The 17104-nt window shown below is 37.8% G+C and overlaps 2 protein-coding genes and 1 long non-coding RNA gene across 3 annotated transcripts; 2 read left to right on the top strand and 1 right to left on the bottom strand.

The window, feature by feature from the left end:
- The first annotated feature begins 647 nt into the window (after positions 1 to 647).
- LOC110797124 (peroxisomal and mitochondrial division factor 2) lies at positions 648 to 1412 on the top strand. Its single transcript, XM_022002218.2, has one exon. It carries the CDS (start codon positions 648 to 650, stop codon positions 1410 to 1412), a length of 765 nt encoding a protein of 254 aa, XP_021857910.1.
- Positions 1413 to 4296: 2884 nt separating this feature from the next.
- LOC110797117 (uncharacterized) lies at positions 4297 to 7770 on the top strand. The gene is made up of 4 exons (XR_008919080.1): positions 4297 to 4448; positions 7114 to 7176; positions 7356 to 7397; positions 7494 to 7770. It is a non-coding gene; the product is annotated as an uncharacterized lncRNA (long non-coding RNA).
- A 99-nt stretch (positions 7771 to 7869) lies between these two features.
- Positions 7870 to 10236, bottom strand: LOC110797125 (cytochrome c oxidase copper chaperone 1). The gene is made up of 2 exons (XM_022002219.2): positions 9887 to 10236; positions 7870 to 8429 (listed from the first exon to the last, which is right to left on the bottom strand). Exon 2 carries the CDS (start codon positions 8417 to 8419, stop codon positions 8162 to 8164), a length of 258 nt encoding a protein of 85 aa, XP_021857911.1. The 5' UTR covers positions 8420 to 8429; positions 9887 to 10236; the 3' UTR covers positions 7870 to 8161.
- Positions 10237 to 17104: the final 6868 nt, after the last annotated feature.

The raw sequence follows: 17104 nt of genomic DNA, 5'->3' as shown, positions 1-17104 counted from the left end.
CAAGCTAGTAGCGGTGGAGTACTAGATGTGTTTTAGGATGCAGAATAGTAATTGTTTTGATTGTAACAGTTATGTATTTTCTTTGAATCTGTGGTATGCAAATCTATTTTATCATTGTAGATGTCGTATGACTAATTATTAATAATATTCTCCTTCCCACGTCAAAAAAAAAAAAAAAATCATTGTCGTTGATTGTTTCCTCTAATTATTATTTAGATTAATTTAGTAACAACTTTAAATGTTATTTATTTATATATTTATATACAATAAACAAAAATTTACGATGTACCTAAATACATAGTAATTTAAATTTTTATAATACCTAAAAGTTGTCATACATCGAGCAATATAAATTCTTTTAACAATTATAAAATGCACGAGTCAAATTGCTAGTTTGTTTAAAACTTCAAACCTAGTTTTGAATATTTCAAGCCTAGACTTGTCTTGCAATACGGAAAAAGGCAAAGGAAAACGACGTCATTCCACAGAGCCCATATTCTTCTCATTTCTCACCACTCACTCACGCACGCACTTCTGTATATCTCATACGGAGTAATAATCCCCCTTTCTCAACACATCATTTCTGTCCATTTCTAAAGCCCTACTTTCCTCCTAAAATCACCTTAAAACCAGCACAAGCCTCATCAATGGCGGACAACGAAGCTCTCGTTAATGGCGTCAACGGCGATTCATCGGATTTCTACGACGCTGATCAACCTACGAAGAAGACTACCTCGATCACCTCCGTTGACGAGCTTAATCAGAGGATCGAGGCTCTGGAGAAGGAGAAGTCCGATTTGGAGAGAGAGAATTCGCAATCGGAGGCTAAAATCGGGGAGCTACAGGCTGAGATCTATTCCCTGAGGACTGAAAATGCGGAGTCGGAGTCTAACCGTAGGGCGGCGGAAGCCATAGCTAAGCACGCGTCGGAGCTCGAAGGCCAGGTTGTGCGTCTCGAGCATGACTACATCACCTCCATGAACGAAGGTGCGGAGGCGAACCGTGAGGTTCAGGAGCTGAAAGCAAAGATCAGAGAGCTTGAGGAGAAGGCCAAGAAAGAGAAAGATGAGAAAGGCGGCGAAATCAGTGAACTGAGAAGGCAAAAGGATGAGGTTGAAGAGTCCGTCGGGGAGCTTAAGGCTTTGTTGAAGGAATCCGAGGATAAGGTGAAGCAAATGGAAGAGAAGATGGATGAATTGGTGAAGAAATCGACAGAATCTGATAAATTGATCGGCGGATTGATGGAGAAAGTTACAGAGAGAGAAGCTGTTATTCCAGAAGCTGCTGATGAGGAGAAGCAAAGCGATGACGAATTCAAAGGATTGAAGACTCAATTACCTGTTATTGGAGCTATTTCTGCTGGTGTTCTGGTCGCCGTCGTCGTCGCTGCTTGCTACATTAGGCAGAAGTAGAAACAGGTACAAAACATAGTGTGTTTAACAGAGATAATTTGGTTTAGGTTGAGATTTTGATGGTTATTATGGGCTAGTAATAATCTAGTTATTTGTTAAAATTTGATGTTAGTTGCCATTGTTTTTTCCTCTGGCGTTTTTTGCTGTTATAGCAAGCAGATTTGGAAATATCTCTCTGGTTTGTTTCTGGTTTTGAGATTATTGACTTCTTTATCTCAATTTTGTTCTATGATAAATGATTATTATTGCTGGGGCCTTGATTTGGAATAGTTTCTTGTTTGAATTTTTCACGTTTGATGTTTAAATTTTGTGTCATTTCTCTCGTTCGGTATTGGAAATACCATGTTTGAGTTGTGTATTATCTGATTTTGTTTCTAATTTGTCTTCTCATCGTTGCCTCACTGTACCATTAGTATTGAATTTCATGAAAATAAGCTCGACAACTCAGAGTACTTATCTGTGTTTTTTTGTCTTTTTCGAATAAGCTAAGTCTGAATACCGTCTGAAATTTTCATCATTGATTTGCTGTTAGTTTGAGGCTGATTATAAACTTTACTAAGTCCACATTCTTTGTGGCAAAAGGCGAAGCATCAGAAGCTCCATGTCTAGTTCACCTTTGTGCTTCAGGAATGCAGTCCATATGAGTGCTTGTTCTTGAACTAATGTGTTATTTGTTGGTAATTTGTGCTTCAGGAATGCAGTCCATATTAAGGGATTTGAAATTTGTTTTGTTGATTGGTATTACGGAGTAATATTAAGGGATTGGAAATTTGTTTTGTTGATTGGCATTAATTACTGAGTACTTATCTATTTTCTAATTATGGATTTAGTATAAATAGAGTCTTAATGAACTAGACACTGCTGTTGAGCGAGAACTTTAGTAACTGAGTTGTTAAATTTGTATTGTTAAATTTGTATTGATATGTTGTTACTTTATTCCCTGCGAAAAACAGTGGAACAAAATCTAGTGCAACTATAACATATGCGATGAGGGTAATTTGCCAGTGCCAAAGCTTCTTGGTATTGGAATTTCTTTTTCCAGGGTGTAGCCGTTCTACTGCTTGAAGTGGTTATTAGTGATGCTAACTGCAAATGAGTTGTATCTTGTATCACTTGTATGGTGTAACTTCATCTGAGATTGAGGAATATGTGCAGAGGCCTTCAGATTCCTTTTTTTATCACTAGTTCACCATTACATTACTTTGTCACTTTTCAAGTACCCTGGCAGCATATTCTAGGACATTGCGTATTTCTGTTGTCGTGTGCTCCCCCATAGTGTGATTATTTTCTTTAGCGTGATTATGTTAGGTTTGTTTGAAAATGGTAGTATTTCACAGAACAGAGTAGTTATTTGTTGTAGTTTAGCTTTGTTCTTTGGTGTCTTGCTTAGAGATTCAGTTTTTGGGTGAAATAGGAGAGTATTTTTATTTGTAGCTTAATGCGTCCGCCATCCGTTTGATAGTCTATTTACGGAGATACTCCGAACTGGGGTGGGGTTGGTCAGTGCTTGAATTAGGATTTCATTAGGCTCTCCTTCTTTACTAATGTAAATTCTCAAAGCGTTTGTACTCCACTTGAAAGGGCGCTTTGGGCTCTCCTTTCTTATTATTGTAAAACAGCGGATGGGGTATATTTCAAGGGGACAATGCCATATTTCCTAAGTTTGGAATTTGTGAAATAGTTACTGCCCAAATAATCTGATTTCAGCTTTTATCCTTAATCATTTCCCCTCAAGCCCTTTAAAATTAATTACTCCCTTATTCATTTCCCCTCATTACCCTTGATCTCGTGGGATAACTTCGAATGCTAAGCTCACCTTTTCGACTGAGTAGTTGAATTTAAAGGGCTTGAGGATTGCTTTAGAAACAGATTTGAAGGTTGTATGATCAGAAGACCGGGAAGAAAGCATCATTTCTTCGAACACAGAATGTGCAATGGAAAGACATTAGATTCAGATCCACCAAAGTAGCGGCGGGTTCAAAAAATTTATATTAGGCGGTTTGAAAACCAATTTATTAATTTCTCTCAAAAAGTTACAATAAGCATAATACTATGTATTTCCTCCGTTTCATAAAAATTGCAACACTTTTAGTTTTGTCATTATTATATCGAGTACTAACTTTGACCATGTATTTTTACTAATTTACAAAAAGTGGATGTTATAGGTAAAATGTTGGTAGATAGATTAATTGTATATTTTCATAATATTAAATTTTAAGCTTTAAAACAAAGCATAATTACAGATATTAACCGTCAAAGTTGCATCTTGGCAAACGTGCTAATTAAAGTGTTACAATATTTTTGAAACAGAGAAAAGTATTAATTAGTTCTCATATGAAAGCATTTAGAGATAGGGTGGATTTATGTTCAAATACGAAGGGTCAATTGACCTAACTTAGTCTTTGAACATGTGCTATAAGAAGGGTATATTGTTTCGTATGCAAACCTATATATATACTTATACAATATATGTTCACTATTTTGTAATATATGTTTAATATTTGCATAATATATGTGTATAAAATGTAATAATGTTCGAACCTTTCACTTTATTACAAGTTGTTAGATTTCTTCTGCCCAAAAAGATACCAACTAAGATAACTCATTTATTTAGATCTTTTATGCAACTTTTTGTACATATAAATTATAAAAGTTTTCTGAATGATGGGATGGGTAAAAAGTCCACCCAGACCCACCCCTGGATCCGCTACTGCACAAAAGTGCATTACATATCATTTCGTATAGGAAAATTCTTGCGTGGACCTGGTCCACTCTAATATTAGTGGGGACCAAAAGACCACACGTGCCAAAAGCAGCTTTTACATAATAAATCCAATCCCACACTAAAATACCCGCTATCTTTTCACTTTTACTAGTTTGCCTATCGGTCATTATCCCTCATGATTGTGAGCTGGTGAAATATCTTCATCCAAATTCAACAAAGCAAATGGTCGATCAAACTCAATAAATCATGGTAGAATATTATGAAAATATTCTTCGATCCTTAGCCCTAATTCCGGATTCTTCGATCTCCTGGTATAATCTCTCTGCTCTTTTATTCCTCACGCTTAATTTGATTTATTGATTTTATTCAGTTTCTACCTGGATTTGATTTATAATTTTTTATTTTTTTGATCCAATTTGTTCAAATAAATTATATTATGAATATTATGAATAATTTTACTTGATTATGGTGATATAATAAATATGGATAAAATAAGATAAATTTGGAAAAAAAGTGGGTGGATGTAAGAAAAAAATAAATAAAATAAGAGAAATTGAGTGAAAAAATGTAAATGTTGTAGATAAGAAGGGAAAGATAGTAAATTTCATAACCATAAATTAATAGAATAAAACACATTGTAAAGAACATTATAAAACTTCAGTGTAAAGAAGTTTTGTGTATGCCGTAAGTTTCTAGTTTCAAGGCGCATTTGGGAGTTCCAATCGATATTCTAGGGAGGAAAACTTCACATTTCATTTTCTTGATTGATAAGGTAGCCAACCTTCTTTCATCTTGGAATGGGGTTCCTTTATCTCAACAACAAAAACTTGTTTTAATAAATGATGTGGTTATATCAATGATTTCAAATGTTTTGAATTGTTTGGAAATTCCAAGAGGTATTGGAAACAAGATTGATTCAATGATAGCAGGGTTTCTCTGGGCTAAACAAGGAATTAGAGGAATGTATTGGGTTTGGAGAGATGTTTTACACTTACCAAAAGGAATGGGAGGCCTAGGTATTCGAAATGTTTCTACTTTTAATTCAGCATTTGTAATGAAGCAGGCTTGGAGAATGCACCAAAATCCTCAATTGTTACTTTCAAAGATATACACAGCAAAAGGTATGTCAGCCATGAAAGAGGGGAGGCAGATTACTCTTCTAGGAAACATCTCTTGGGGTTTCAGAGGAATATGAAAAGCGGAAAATTTGTTGGTTAAGGGAACTGCTTGAAAGGTGGGCTCTGGAAAGCATATTTTAGCTGCTAAAGAGAAGTGGGTTAACGGAAGGGTTCCAGTGTTTAAATCAAATATACGTCTGTCGGATGCGAAAACTTGGAAAGTAGATAGATTTATTTCTGAGGAAACAAGTAATTGGAACCCTCAATTGATTATGTCAACTTTTGTCCATGACGATGCATGCAACATTCTGGCAATGGAGTTACCTCCAAGTTTTGAAGATGATTACTTATATTGGGCAAGTCATAGGTTAGGTAAGTATACAATTAAGTCTGGTTACGCTTTTCTTCAGAGTGAAGGTGTGCATTTTTATGCAGGACAAGATGGGAATTCTACAACTGGTTTCTATAAGAACATGTGGTCTCTTGGTATTCCACCAAAATGGAAGTTGTTTCTTTGGAAATTGTTCAAGGGTGCTCTGGCCATTAAGGAGAATCTTCGTTCTCGGGGAATTGAGATCGATTCAACTTGTGATACTTGTTCTATAAGGACGGAAGATTCTCAACATTTGTTTCGGTTTTGTTCATTGGCACAATGTGTTTGGAGGAGTGGATCTTTGAATATCTACTCAAATCATAATGAGAATCTAAGTATTACATATTGGATTCTTTACTATATCCGGCTTTTTTTAAGCCAGGATGGAAAGGATGGTAACAGGTTTCCGTACTTTGTTGCTACTTTATGGAGTCTGTGGGTTACAAAGAATAACCACATATTTCGAGGAATGACTAGAGATGTTGCTTCAGTATTATCAAGTACCAATGAGGCATTACAACAATATCATATCTTCTCTACCCCTAGAAAACAGGGTTTAGATGACCATTTTTCTCTTCGAGGTTGTTCTGTTTACCCACCGGGTTTCTTCCATGTTGATATTGGCCAACAAAAAGGTGTTACAAACCTTAATTGCATTGAAGTTGATGGAGCGTGGAAGAAACGTACAAAAAGGGCAGGTATGGGATGGCGGTTACTTCAACATGGCCTCAACAATGAAAATATCATAGGTGGTTGCACTTTAGGTATGGCCTACTCAGCAACACATGTAGAAGCTTCAGCGTGCTTAAAGGGAATGGAGTGGGCTTTCAATTGTTCGATGACTAGTATTACCATCTTCACTGACTCGGAAAATTTGGTGGCTAATCTCATAGCGGGAGATTATCAAGATATACAGGTTCAATGGACAATATCCACTATTCTGCAACGAGGAAAGGATTTCACGCATTGTGACATTCGTAAGGTTGATCGAGAACAGGTCAGTAATGCACATGCGTTGGCGCAATCAGCTATCAACGGAGGCATTTCGTTCGCCACCTTTGCATTAGAACCTGACTAGATTTATTTCATGTCCTTAATTTTGTACTTTTACTGTATGTCAAAAAAAAAAAAAAAAATAAATAAAACGAAATAAAACGGAAAATATAAAGATTATTTTGGAAAAGGAGGTAGTAATCACCTAATGGCTAAGGGTATTACTTTAACATGTCCGCTAGTTTGGTATTGTTTGACAAACCCGAAAGGCGATTTATGCTCCATAACTCGCCAAATTGTTTATAATCAATTAATTTAATTGTGAAACACCTTCGTTTTAAGTGAATAAATTCCAAAACGCCGTAAATTTGATATTTTTTTGTTTTATATATATCTTATTGGACAATGATTGATCATTAGTTGTCAATACTTGGTTTCTCTCAAGCCCCAAAGTGTAAGCTGCATACACTCACTGAATCTTATAACTTGCAGTCTTTTACTCTCAATCAACAATGTCAGACAAGTGTGGAAACTGCAACTGCGCAGCCAGTGTGTGTAAGTTCTCTGTAATGGAGTTTGTTTCAGCAAAGCTGATTAGAATACTGTTTAAATAATTTCCTGATTGCATCCCTCTACAATGTGCTTCCTTTGATGTGAAAGAAATTAACATACACACTATTACACAGATACACTGTACATTCTTTTATGCTAACGCTGGTATAATATCCTTGTAGGAAGAAGGGAAACTAATATGGTGTTGAGATGATTGATTCTGAGTAAGTTGGACAACTTAGCTCATGTATAATTTCTTATCAGTTGCATACCCTGCCTGAATTCATCAACACAATATCTGGACATGACTTAATTTGCAGGTACTCGGAATTCATGATGATGAAAGGTGCCGAGAATGGTTGCATGTGCAAGTGCAGCAGCAGCTGCAGTTGTCACTGAGCATCTGCAGCCGAGAATGGCTGCATGAGCAACTGCGGCTGTCACTGAGCATCTGCAACTCACCTATTGTAGCTGAAATGATCTTAGGACATATTTAAGATATAGTACTTGAATAGGAGACATATACCTATATAAAATAACAAAGTTTTATCCTCACCTGAGGAGCATCCTCGTGTTCTGTAATGTACCATTTATGTTTCATTTACAGCCATGTAATGGCCACCAATATGTGCTTCTAGTTTTATTATTATAAATTCTGCTGTTTATTCTGCCATTTTTTTCCAAACAATTGTCACATAGATGAACCGTGCCATATAATTTATTCATCGACCAACATCAGGTAACCAAATGTAAAATGTAGCATATCTTTACATGTCTATACCATCAATTTCAGATAAAAAATCACAAAGATGACACGAGCCTAAGTGTCTAACAGATATGTCATCTAGCTGCAAGAGAACAATTCATCTCACATAGTACATATACCTTTTATTCACATAAATGTGATCACAATGTGTATAAACCGAAAAAAGAAATACCTATCTTGCAAAATTTCACGAGCTCGAAACTTCCGATTACTAATTCTTCATCAAACATTAAACCCCTCAGCACGAAGGCACTGCTTATGCGCCTCGATCCACTTGCCACAAGCATCTTCACCATTCTGTACTATACATTCATCTCTCAGCTTCTTAGTATCAGGGCACGCACAACAAATCTTCTTTTTCGGCTTTTGATCCTGCTCGGAAGCTTTCGTGACCATTTCCTGATCAGTAGCTTTCGTGACCGTTTCAGGGTTCTTTTGCTCTGCTGGTACACCTACACTTGCAGATGTAACTCCTCTCATGATTACAGCCCTGTGAAAAGGATAAAACATTCAATTGGTGAATTGAAGCTAAACTAACTAACCATCCACATAATGTGGCTTATGCAGGAATTAGGGTGATGGGTCACCCTCGATAACGCACCACAATAATCAATATAAAAAACACACAATATATAAATATGTATAGAGTACGCAAAAATAAAATTCGTCCCAAAGGTACAACTATAATCAAATACCTACAAATTTATTACAATTGCTCTCTACGAGTTTTCATGTTTTGATATCGATCTATAACATGCATCATCCATGGGAACATCTATAAACAATCTCTCTCTAATTAAGTAACCAAACAATCATTCAACAATTGATCTACCATGCTATGACGCAATTTATCTTTCACTTGTGTCATTCCGGAAAGTACACTTTCTACATTTGTCGTTGGAACGGGGAGAGTCAACACCAACTTCAAAAGCAAGAAGATCCATTCATGAGTTTCAACTTTCCCCGTCTTCACAAGTTTGATAGAAAGTTCATTAAGACTCTTCAAATTCCAAAATAACAACAACAAGAAATTGAAAAATCAAAAAACTCGTGAATTAAATATTAATTAAAGATTTAAATTAAGCACTCGTGAATTAATAATCCATTGTTAACAAATAACAACAAGAAGAAATTGAATTATTAAAAGTTTAAAGAATACTCAATTGTTGCTGGTTTAAGGTTCTATACTTGTTATCCATCAACTACAGGCTTCATAAAAATCATACAGATAATTTGTTTACTACCTCGTCTAAATTCTCAATAAAACGTAAGTCTGAAAATACCAAATTTCAATTACATTCCATGAAAATTAACGAAAACTGGTATTCTATAGAGCAAGAGAAAATTCAGCAGCAATCACACACAATCCTTGTTCACAAAAACAAATTTAAAATCAGTTAAGCTTATTTTATTATCTAAAGTACACCAGACATTTTTTATCACCGAATTAATGAAACAAAAACCCTTTAGCTTTGATAAACCAAATAGTTTCAGTCTTTGAGATGTTATTGGGAAAATCTCACAATGGAACACACGCTCTCTCCAGGTTTCCACTAAGCAGCACTTCACCCATTTAACTACAGAATTGATCTCAAACAAACAGTCCCTACAGCAATGCATCCACAAACCAAGGTGGAAAGACCAAAACATGATCCTGTATAGAATCTATGCTTCAGTGATTGCAAAACTTTTGAGTCTGATACTTTTACTTTGCTTGGACCTCTACTCAAAACATAACAGAGAACTCTAACACACCCGTCATCATTCATTAATGTGTTAGCAGCTTAGCACAAATAGCGTACTAACACAGAGATCAAACAGACCTTGAAAATTGCAGAGAATCAATAATACTAGTCCCACAAAATTAAAACAGGTAAACTAGTCTAAGCACACAATTAATCATGAATAAGAAATTAAAATTCAATTTTAAAACCAATGAAAACGTACCTGAACCGCTGAACGTCTCCTTGGAGAGTAACTGAGTAAGATGGCGACGGAGTTGGTGAGTGGCGGTCCGGCGGAGCTTCAGCAGTTCAGCTTCTCGTAGACTACGCCGTAGTGGGCGCCCGGTGACGTGAGCCGCAGAGCCGGTGAAGGTGGTGGACCTAAGAGCCGGTGACGGTGGTGGACCTAAGAGCCGTTGACGGTGACTCGGTGAGGGCAGAAGCTGGGCAAGTGGGCGGCCTGGGCGGCGCTGTGGGGAGCAGAGGAGGAGAGAAGTAGGTGTCACGCGAAATAGGTCTGAATGACCTTTCCCTCTTTCGCGTCTGTGCTCTGTATATTTTGGGCGATTTTTTATAATTTTTTGGAAAATTCGCCAAATATAACTCATAAAACTTTGCACTTATGGTTACAATCTCAAACTTTCATTTTTACGAATTATAACAAATCTCGTACTTTAAAATATAACCCAATATTTTATTTCGGTGAAAATGTTCGGATTATGATGTCATATTAAAGCTAATTTATAATTAAAAAAAACATAATCATAAAATTAGAAAAGAAATACAATAAAGTTTATGCGTGAAAAAAAAAAAAAAAAAATCTCCAAATAGGTGATTTTCCATTCACCCTCAATTACAAGTTTACAGCCTCCTCCCCCTTTATCTCTGCTCAATTCCCCTCCGGCCCTCCCTCCTCAATAAGTCATCTATTCATTGTGCGCTCTCTCTATATTATGTGAACATCAGGCGCCATTAAAGGTTGAAGGTTAGAAGCTTCAACATGACAACAGAGTTGTCCTTAACTCATCCTACCGTTGAATTGAGAGTTTTATAAAAAAAAACATTGACACTGAAATTGGGAGTTTTTTTTAAAGAAAAAAACACTTAAATTATTCTATTCAATCAATTCAGAATACTTAACTACACCAAAATTACATACAAATAATTAAATTCGTAACTTTTAGCTTTAAGTTTCCTATCCTTTGTTGTAGCTTCATTTGTTGAAGCTCCATTCATGGTGGATTGAAAATTGCACAAAGATTATAAATGAGAGGAATTAAGTATAGGAGAGACAACACAACAAATTTTCACAAACTAATCACATAGAGGAGAGAACCACCATTGGTGCGTTAATGAAGAACATGAAGTTGAAGAATAGATAATGAAATAAACTTATAAAGTCTGGGAAGAGGCATAAGTCGTTTAGGGCTTAATTGTTGGCATTAGGATGGGAAATAAAGTCTGTTTTATTTTTTAGGAAATTAATTAAAATTAGCTTTAAAATATATTTATGACATCACAATCTGATCGTTTTCACTGGAATATGACATCGGGTTGTAATTTAAAGTACGTGATTAAATTTGAGGTTGTAATACGTAAAAATCAAAGTTTGAGGTTGTAACCCGTAAAGTGCAAAGTTTTATGGGTTGTAGTTGGAAAAAATTTCTATTTTTTTTATCAAAGTTCGTTAGGTCACGTGATCTACAGCGACCTCTATAATTGCGCCACTTAGGCGAGAGAACGATGAGAAAGACATAGATACCGGTGATCTGAGAGGGCAAAAGGATGAGGTTGAAGAGTTCGGTGGGAAGCTTAAGGCTTTGTTCTCTTCGTCTGGTTTGGTCTGGTCTGGTCTGATCTGATCTAGTCTGGTTTGATCTGGTCTGGACTGGACTTTTCTTATTATAATAAATATTAAATAATAAATAATAAATAACAATCAACAATTAGTAATTAGTAATTAGAAATTTATAATTTATAATTTATAATTAATATTAATAATTATTAGCAATTAATAATTAATACTCCCTCCGTCCCAGAATAGTTGTTACACTCTCCTGGGCACACAGTTTAATGCGATAAGTAGTAGTGTGGTTATCAATTGTTATTTTATTGAAAAAGTAGATGTGATAGGAGTTAGTGGGGTATTTTTTTAATTGAATGAGAAAGGGTGTGGGGACAAAAAAAATTTAGTGGAAAAAGAGAAATAATATTATAATTGTGGAGTCATTCCTAATTTAGAAGTGTAACAACTAATTTGGGACGGACGAAAAAGGAAAGTGTAACAACTAATCTGGAACGGAGGGAGTAATTAACAATTAGTAATTAGTAGTTATTTTTTATTAATTAAAAATAAATATTAAAAATTATTATTTATATTATTAATTATTAACTAATAATTATTTATTATTTATTAATTTCTCATTACTAATTATTAATTCTTAATTGTTAATTATTAATTATTAGTTATTATTATTGTGGGGAAGGTTCTGCAGTTGATTATGGAGGACGGGCCTTACATCTTAATGTGGAGAAGACCGAGGTTTTATGGCCTATAGAGGACCCTCATAGCAGGCTTGTGGGAGTCTTTCCCCCTGATATTGCTCGTCCTTTGCATGGTGTTAAGTTTCTTGGTGGTCCCGCTAGTTCCGATCCAGTTTTTAGTGGTGAGCTTGTGATGCAGAGGGTAATCGAGACCATTGGGCTTATGGATAAGGTTGCTCAGCTTGATGATCCTCAGTGTGAGTTGTTGTTACTTAAGACATGTACCGGAGTTTCTAAACTCTACTTTGCTTTGCGTACTTGTCCTCCTGGTATTTTTGAGGCTGCTCAGCGCACTTTTGATGAGGCTCTTCGATCTTCTTTGGAGCGTATTGTTACTGCTTCGGGGCCTGGCTTTGGCGATTGGCAATGGCGACTTGCCACCTTACCTTTTTCGTTTGGAGGACTTGGTGTTTATTCTGCGGGTGATGTTCGGCATTATGCTTTTCTTGCTTCTCGGTTGCAGTCTTCTGGTTTGAAGACACAACTTCTACAACATGCTGATATTGTTGGTCCTGGTCGAGCATTTGAAGATGCATTGAGTCTATTTAGTGGAACGGTGGAGTATGAAATTCTGAGTAACCCTAGTGAGGTCGCTGCCCCTAAACTTATGAAGAAATTGGCAGATATATATTTCACAAAGGTTACTGCATCTGCAGAATCCACCTTCTCTTTATTGTCTCGGCAGTCGGCGTTGTGGAAATCGCAGCAGGGAGTGTGAGGGGGTCGAAAAAGCACGAGGCTAATGCGTAACCTTGTCCCTCGTGGGTGTGACGTTTCTTTTTGACAAATCAAGTGTAATTGGATTTCCCGTGAGTTTACACCCAATTGACTAGTAATATAGGAGTCGCCATTCAGTTTTTAACGACAATGAGAAAAACTGACAAAACCCGGTTATCGTGACATAAAGGGAGTGAAATTATGTTTGACCACGACGGCCGTAGGTTCCCTTGTGATCCTTGGTGTGGGGATCTCTCAACATACACCCGCAAGGTAGAGATTGAGGGTTCGGGGGACTGTAACTACCGAGAGGAGTACTCGCTCTTCGATAACTCCAGAGGCAGGATATCCTTACTAGCTCAGCATAAATAATTGAAGGGACATGCGTTAACTATTAAACTAATCTGAGTTGATTTTAACAATATGCAACATACAATACTAGATCGATCGCGATTATCTGGTTTAGATTGTTTTAAGGGATCTAGCATGATAATCCAATTTCCCAACATATTATCTTTATTAGGCGTGATAGAACAATCAGATTTAATTAGTTTAACAGTTTATAAAAGGGCGAGGAAAGCAATTAAATCATGCGAAGGGGCACATTACGACGCACCCTTGAGAAGTGCGTCACGGTTCTCAGAAAACTAACCACTTTGACTTTGCTATTTCTCCTTTTATTTAACGAATCTCAAGTTACGGGACAGGATACGTTCTGTTCGATTTTTGGATCGATTGCGACAGAACGCGTGGTCAGTTTTGCAGCGTGAGGCTTAGGCTTAGGGGTTTAGAGTCAATACTCAGAATAATAATTGTGTGTTGTTGTCCCTTTTCACGTCGAACTTAGGGCCCTATTTATAGAAAAGAGTTCGTGGAAAGATAGAATTGTAGAACTCTAATCCACGAGGAATTAGGAAAGAACACGTCCCAGGTATTTTCAGCGCCCAGGGCTGGGCGCCGAAGATTTCGGCGCCCAGAGCCAGGCGTCGAAAATAGGATCTGGGCTGTTTCTTTGTCAGATTAGGATTCTTAGAATCCGGAGTGTATGAGACTTTAATCGAGTCTTTTAGTGTGTATTAATTTTTTGATGGAATGCATATGGGCCCGTTACGAACTCTAGGCTCGTTAGGATTTTAATTAATACATAACTCTTATTTTCGAATCGTATTAGGAATAGGATTCTCTCGCAATTTCTATCTCATTTAGGATTTATGTTGGAGTGCAACACCTAATTCTGACAGGTTTCTATCTTTAATGACTTGCCACTTTTAACAACTACCCATCACGGCAGTTACTATTTTTAGCAGGTTTCCATAAATAGCAGGTTTCTATAAATAGCAGGTTTCGGGTGAAATGAAAAGGGGAATTGAGATTCGTTATTTTATAGGAGATGTGTTGTCAAGTGGAGATTTGTGTTCTCATCATCGAACCTTCCCTTTCGGGAATGGGGACAAAAGTAGGTGTCTACAGTTAGCCCCCACTTTGACTGAGTCTTGGAGTAAGACGATGGTCAAAGTATTAGACGGAGTGCGCCACACAAGTCATGGTGACCTGCTTTTGCGAGGGTCTCACGAGCCCCCGAGTGATAACATTTGACTTAAGGGTCATCACTTGAAGTGTCGACATATCCCTTACGTGTCATTGGGATTTGTCAACGGATAGTATAGAAACTCCCTCACTTTGTCATTGGAAGTATCTAAAGAGACGTAGAAACTCCCTCACTTTGTCATTGGGAGTAGCTACAGATGTTTTCGAAATCAAAGCTATAAAGTGTAATTGGGCCTGGCCAAGCCCAATCACGAGGTAAAAATGTTTTTAAAGATTCTCATTTTTAGGGTTAGCTAAACGAGAAAACCCCCTTGTTTTTATGGGACGTAAAACGAAGGAAAATCCAACACATCGTTCTTTTTTGGAAAAACGGAAAACCAATCCTTTAATTTTTGGAAAAAGGGAAAACCAGAAAAAGTTATCGCTGCATCGACTAAGGACCTGCGCGGTTAGTGACGCAGACCCCGCCAGCTGAAGATGGCGAGCCTGTCCGCTGAGGGTGGACGCCCCGTCCGATAGAAGTGGAAGAATCTGTTTTGATGTTTTTGAAAATAAGGACCTACGCGGTTTGTGACGTAGACCCCGCCGGCTGAAGATGGGGAACCTGTCCGCTAAGGGTGGACACCCCGTCCGATAGAAGTGGACGAATCTGTTTTGAAATTTGTTTGTGCTTTTTGAAAATAAGGACCTACGTGGTTTGTGACGTAGACCCCGCCGGCTGAAGATGGCGAGCCTGTTTCATTTTGTTTTTGAAGATTCTATTTTTCGAAAACTGAGGACCTGCGCGGCTAGTGACGCAGACCACGCCGGCTGAAGATGGCGAACCTATTTTAAATTTGAAGACTTTATTTTTCGAAAATTGAGGACCTGCGCGGCTAGTGAGGCAGACCCCGCCCGTTGAAGGTGGGCGAGCCCATTTTGAATTTCTTACTTTCTTTTCATTTTGCCTATGTAGAAGGGCTTTTGTGTTTACAACCTGTTGGTGGGTCGCAATATTTCCTGCTTAAGTGTGTCCTATAAGTGGGCCCACACTTGTGTATATTTCTGTTAACGATATATTTTTTTTTTAAAATACCGTTTTTTTTCTTTGAGATTATCCAAACACGGGACTGTGTATAGCGTAGTCCGGGAACATGATTTTAACCTTGCACACACTTTGTTGGAGTACATATTTTTTTCGCGAGCCCCCAAGCGATTGGGCTCGTCGGTCATTTTTTGCCAAGAGAAGTACGTAGCTTATAACGTCTTTTAATCATGTCTGGGGTCATGCTTGTATGTGCGAGTGACCTTTATAGTGGTATGCTATTTTGACGAAGTCGTGGAGTGCGACTTTCAGAAATCGGCAATTTTCGAGTCGAACGGATACGGCAGGGCCCTATAGAAGTTAGGCGCGTTTTTGGGTCTGGGATCATTTTCGGCGCCCATGCCTGGGCGTTAAAGATTTCGGCGCCCAGCTCTAGGCGCTGAAAATGATTTCTGGTGTGGTTTCTTGATGACACAGTTGGCCTCTTGTTCGTTCGTTTTCTTTTTTTGAATGGGTTCGTAAATGTTCGATACTTAGAAAAGATGATATGTATGTGCGAACGAGCGTTCATAGAATGGCCGTTGTGTGCGGTCCATTAATCAGTTCGCTTGAATCATTTTTTTTTTTGAGCAATGACTGATTTTGAATAGTTTGCTTAGAATCTTGATAGGGTTCAGGCCCATTCATGAAGTGGGCTCAAACATCGTACCCTTTCGATTGTTCAAACATTTGCCTCGAGATTTTTTTTTGTTTTGCTATGGTTGTTTCGTAGCTTGGAGCCCCCAAGTATGCATGTTGGGATGCTTCCTTTTGGCGTACGATTTTGTAGGTTCTTTCGAGAAAGATGCCTTGGGGTTCCGCTCGTGTAGGTGCGAGCTATCCCTTCTGTGGTAGGTAATATTTTGCTACCTTTAATTCTTAATGTAGAAGTCGTGTGGCTTGCATTTTGAATTTGGGCGATAAGTAGTCTTTGCCTCTTTTACACGTGCTCTTGGTCGTGCCTACATTAGTGCAATATGCCTTACTCTTTTTTTTAGACTTGTACCGTGGGATGGTTGAACTTATGGTGCGACGTAGGCTTGTGTGGCCTAACAGCGTGTCTTAGAACATTCCTCCAGGTGTTGGGATATCATTATTATATATATATTTTTTTTCTCTTTTTTTTTTTGCATTGGAGTATTCCCTCACGCCTCGTTCAGGTCCTCGAACAAGTGTAGCACCTTCTGCGTGGGTGTGCACGGCTTATTACTTCGTTCGATGCGAGGATTAATAGATGTTCCTTTTTTGTTTATCCCCGACAGCCTTTGCCTGAAGCTGATTTTCAGCGCCCAGAGCTGGGCGTCGGAATCTCTAGCGCCTGGTACTGGGCGTCGAAAGTGCGCCCCAGGCAGGACTTTCGTTTTTGCTTTGGAACGACGTAGACTGTGTAACGGGCGCTTATAGGGCGAGCGTTATGTGCAGTAGTTTGACCGGAGTTTTGGTGACTCGCGATTTTCAGTTACCCTTGATAGTGGGGTGACTTTATATATTCTAAGTAGTGCTTAGAATTTGGGAGGGATTGTAGCCATTCTAAGGTTCGTTTTACACGATTAAAGCTTAGGATTGTGC

The sequence above is a fragment of the Spinacia oleracea genome, chromosome 4, assembly GCF_020520425.1.
Source record: "Spinacia oleracea cultivar Varoflay chromosome 4, BTI_SOV_V1, whole genome shotgun sequence".
NCBI lineage: Eukaryota > Viridiplantae > Streptophyta > Magnoliopsida > Caryophyllales > Amaranthaceae > Spinacia > Spinacia oleracea.
This window is presented reverse-complemented; position numbering and strand designations above follow the sequence as displayed.

Coding starts and splice junctions, on each gene's coding strand:
- LOC110797124 (XM_022002218.2), top strand. CDS start 648: ATGGCGGACAACGAAGCTCTCGTTAATGGCGTCAACGGCGATTCATCG.
- LOC110797125 (XM_022002219.2), bottom strand. CDS start 8,419: ATGAGAGGAGTTACATCTGCAAGTGTAGGTGTACCAGCAGAGCAAAAG.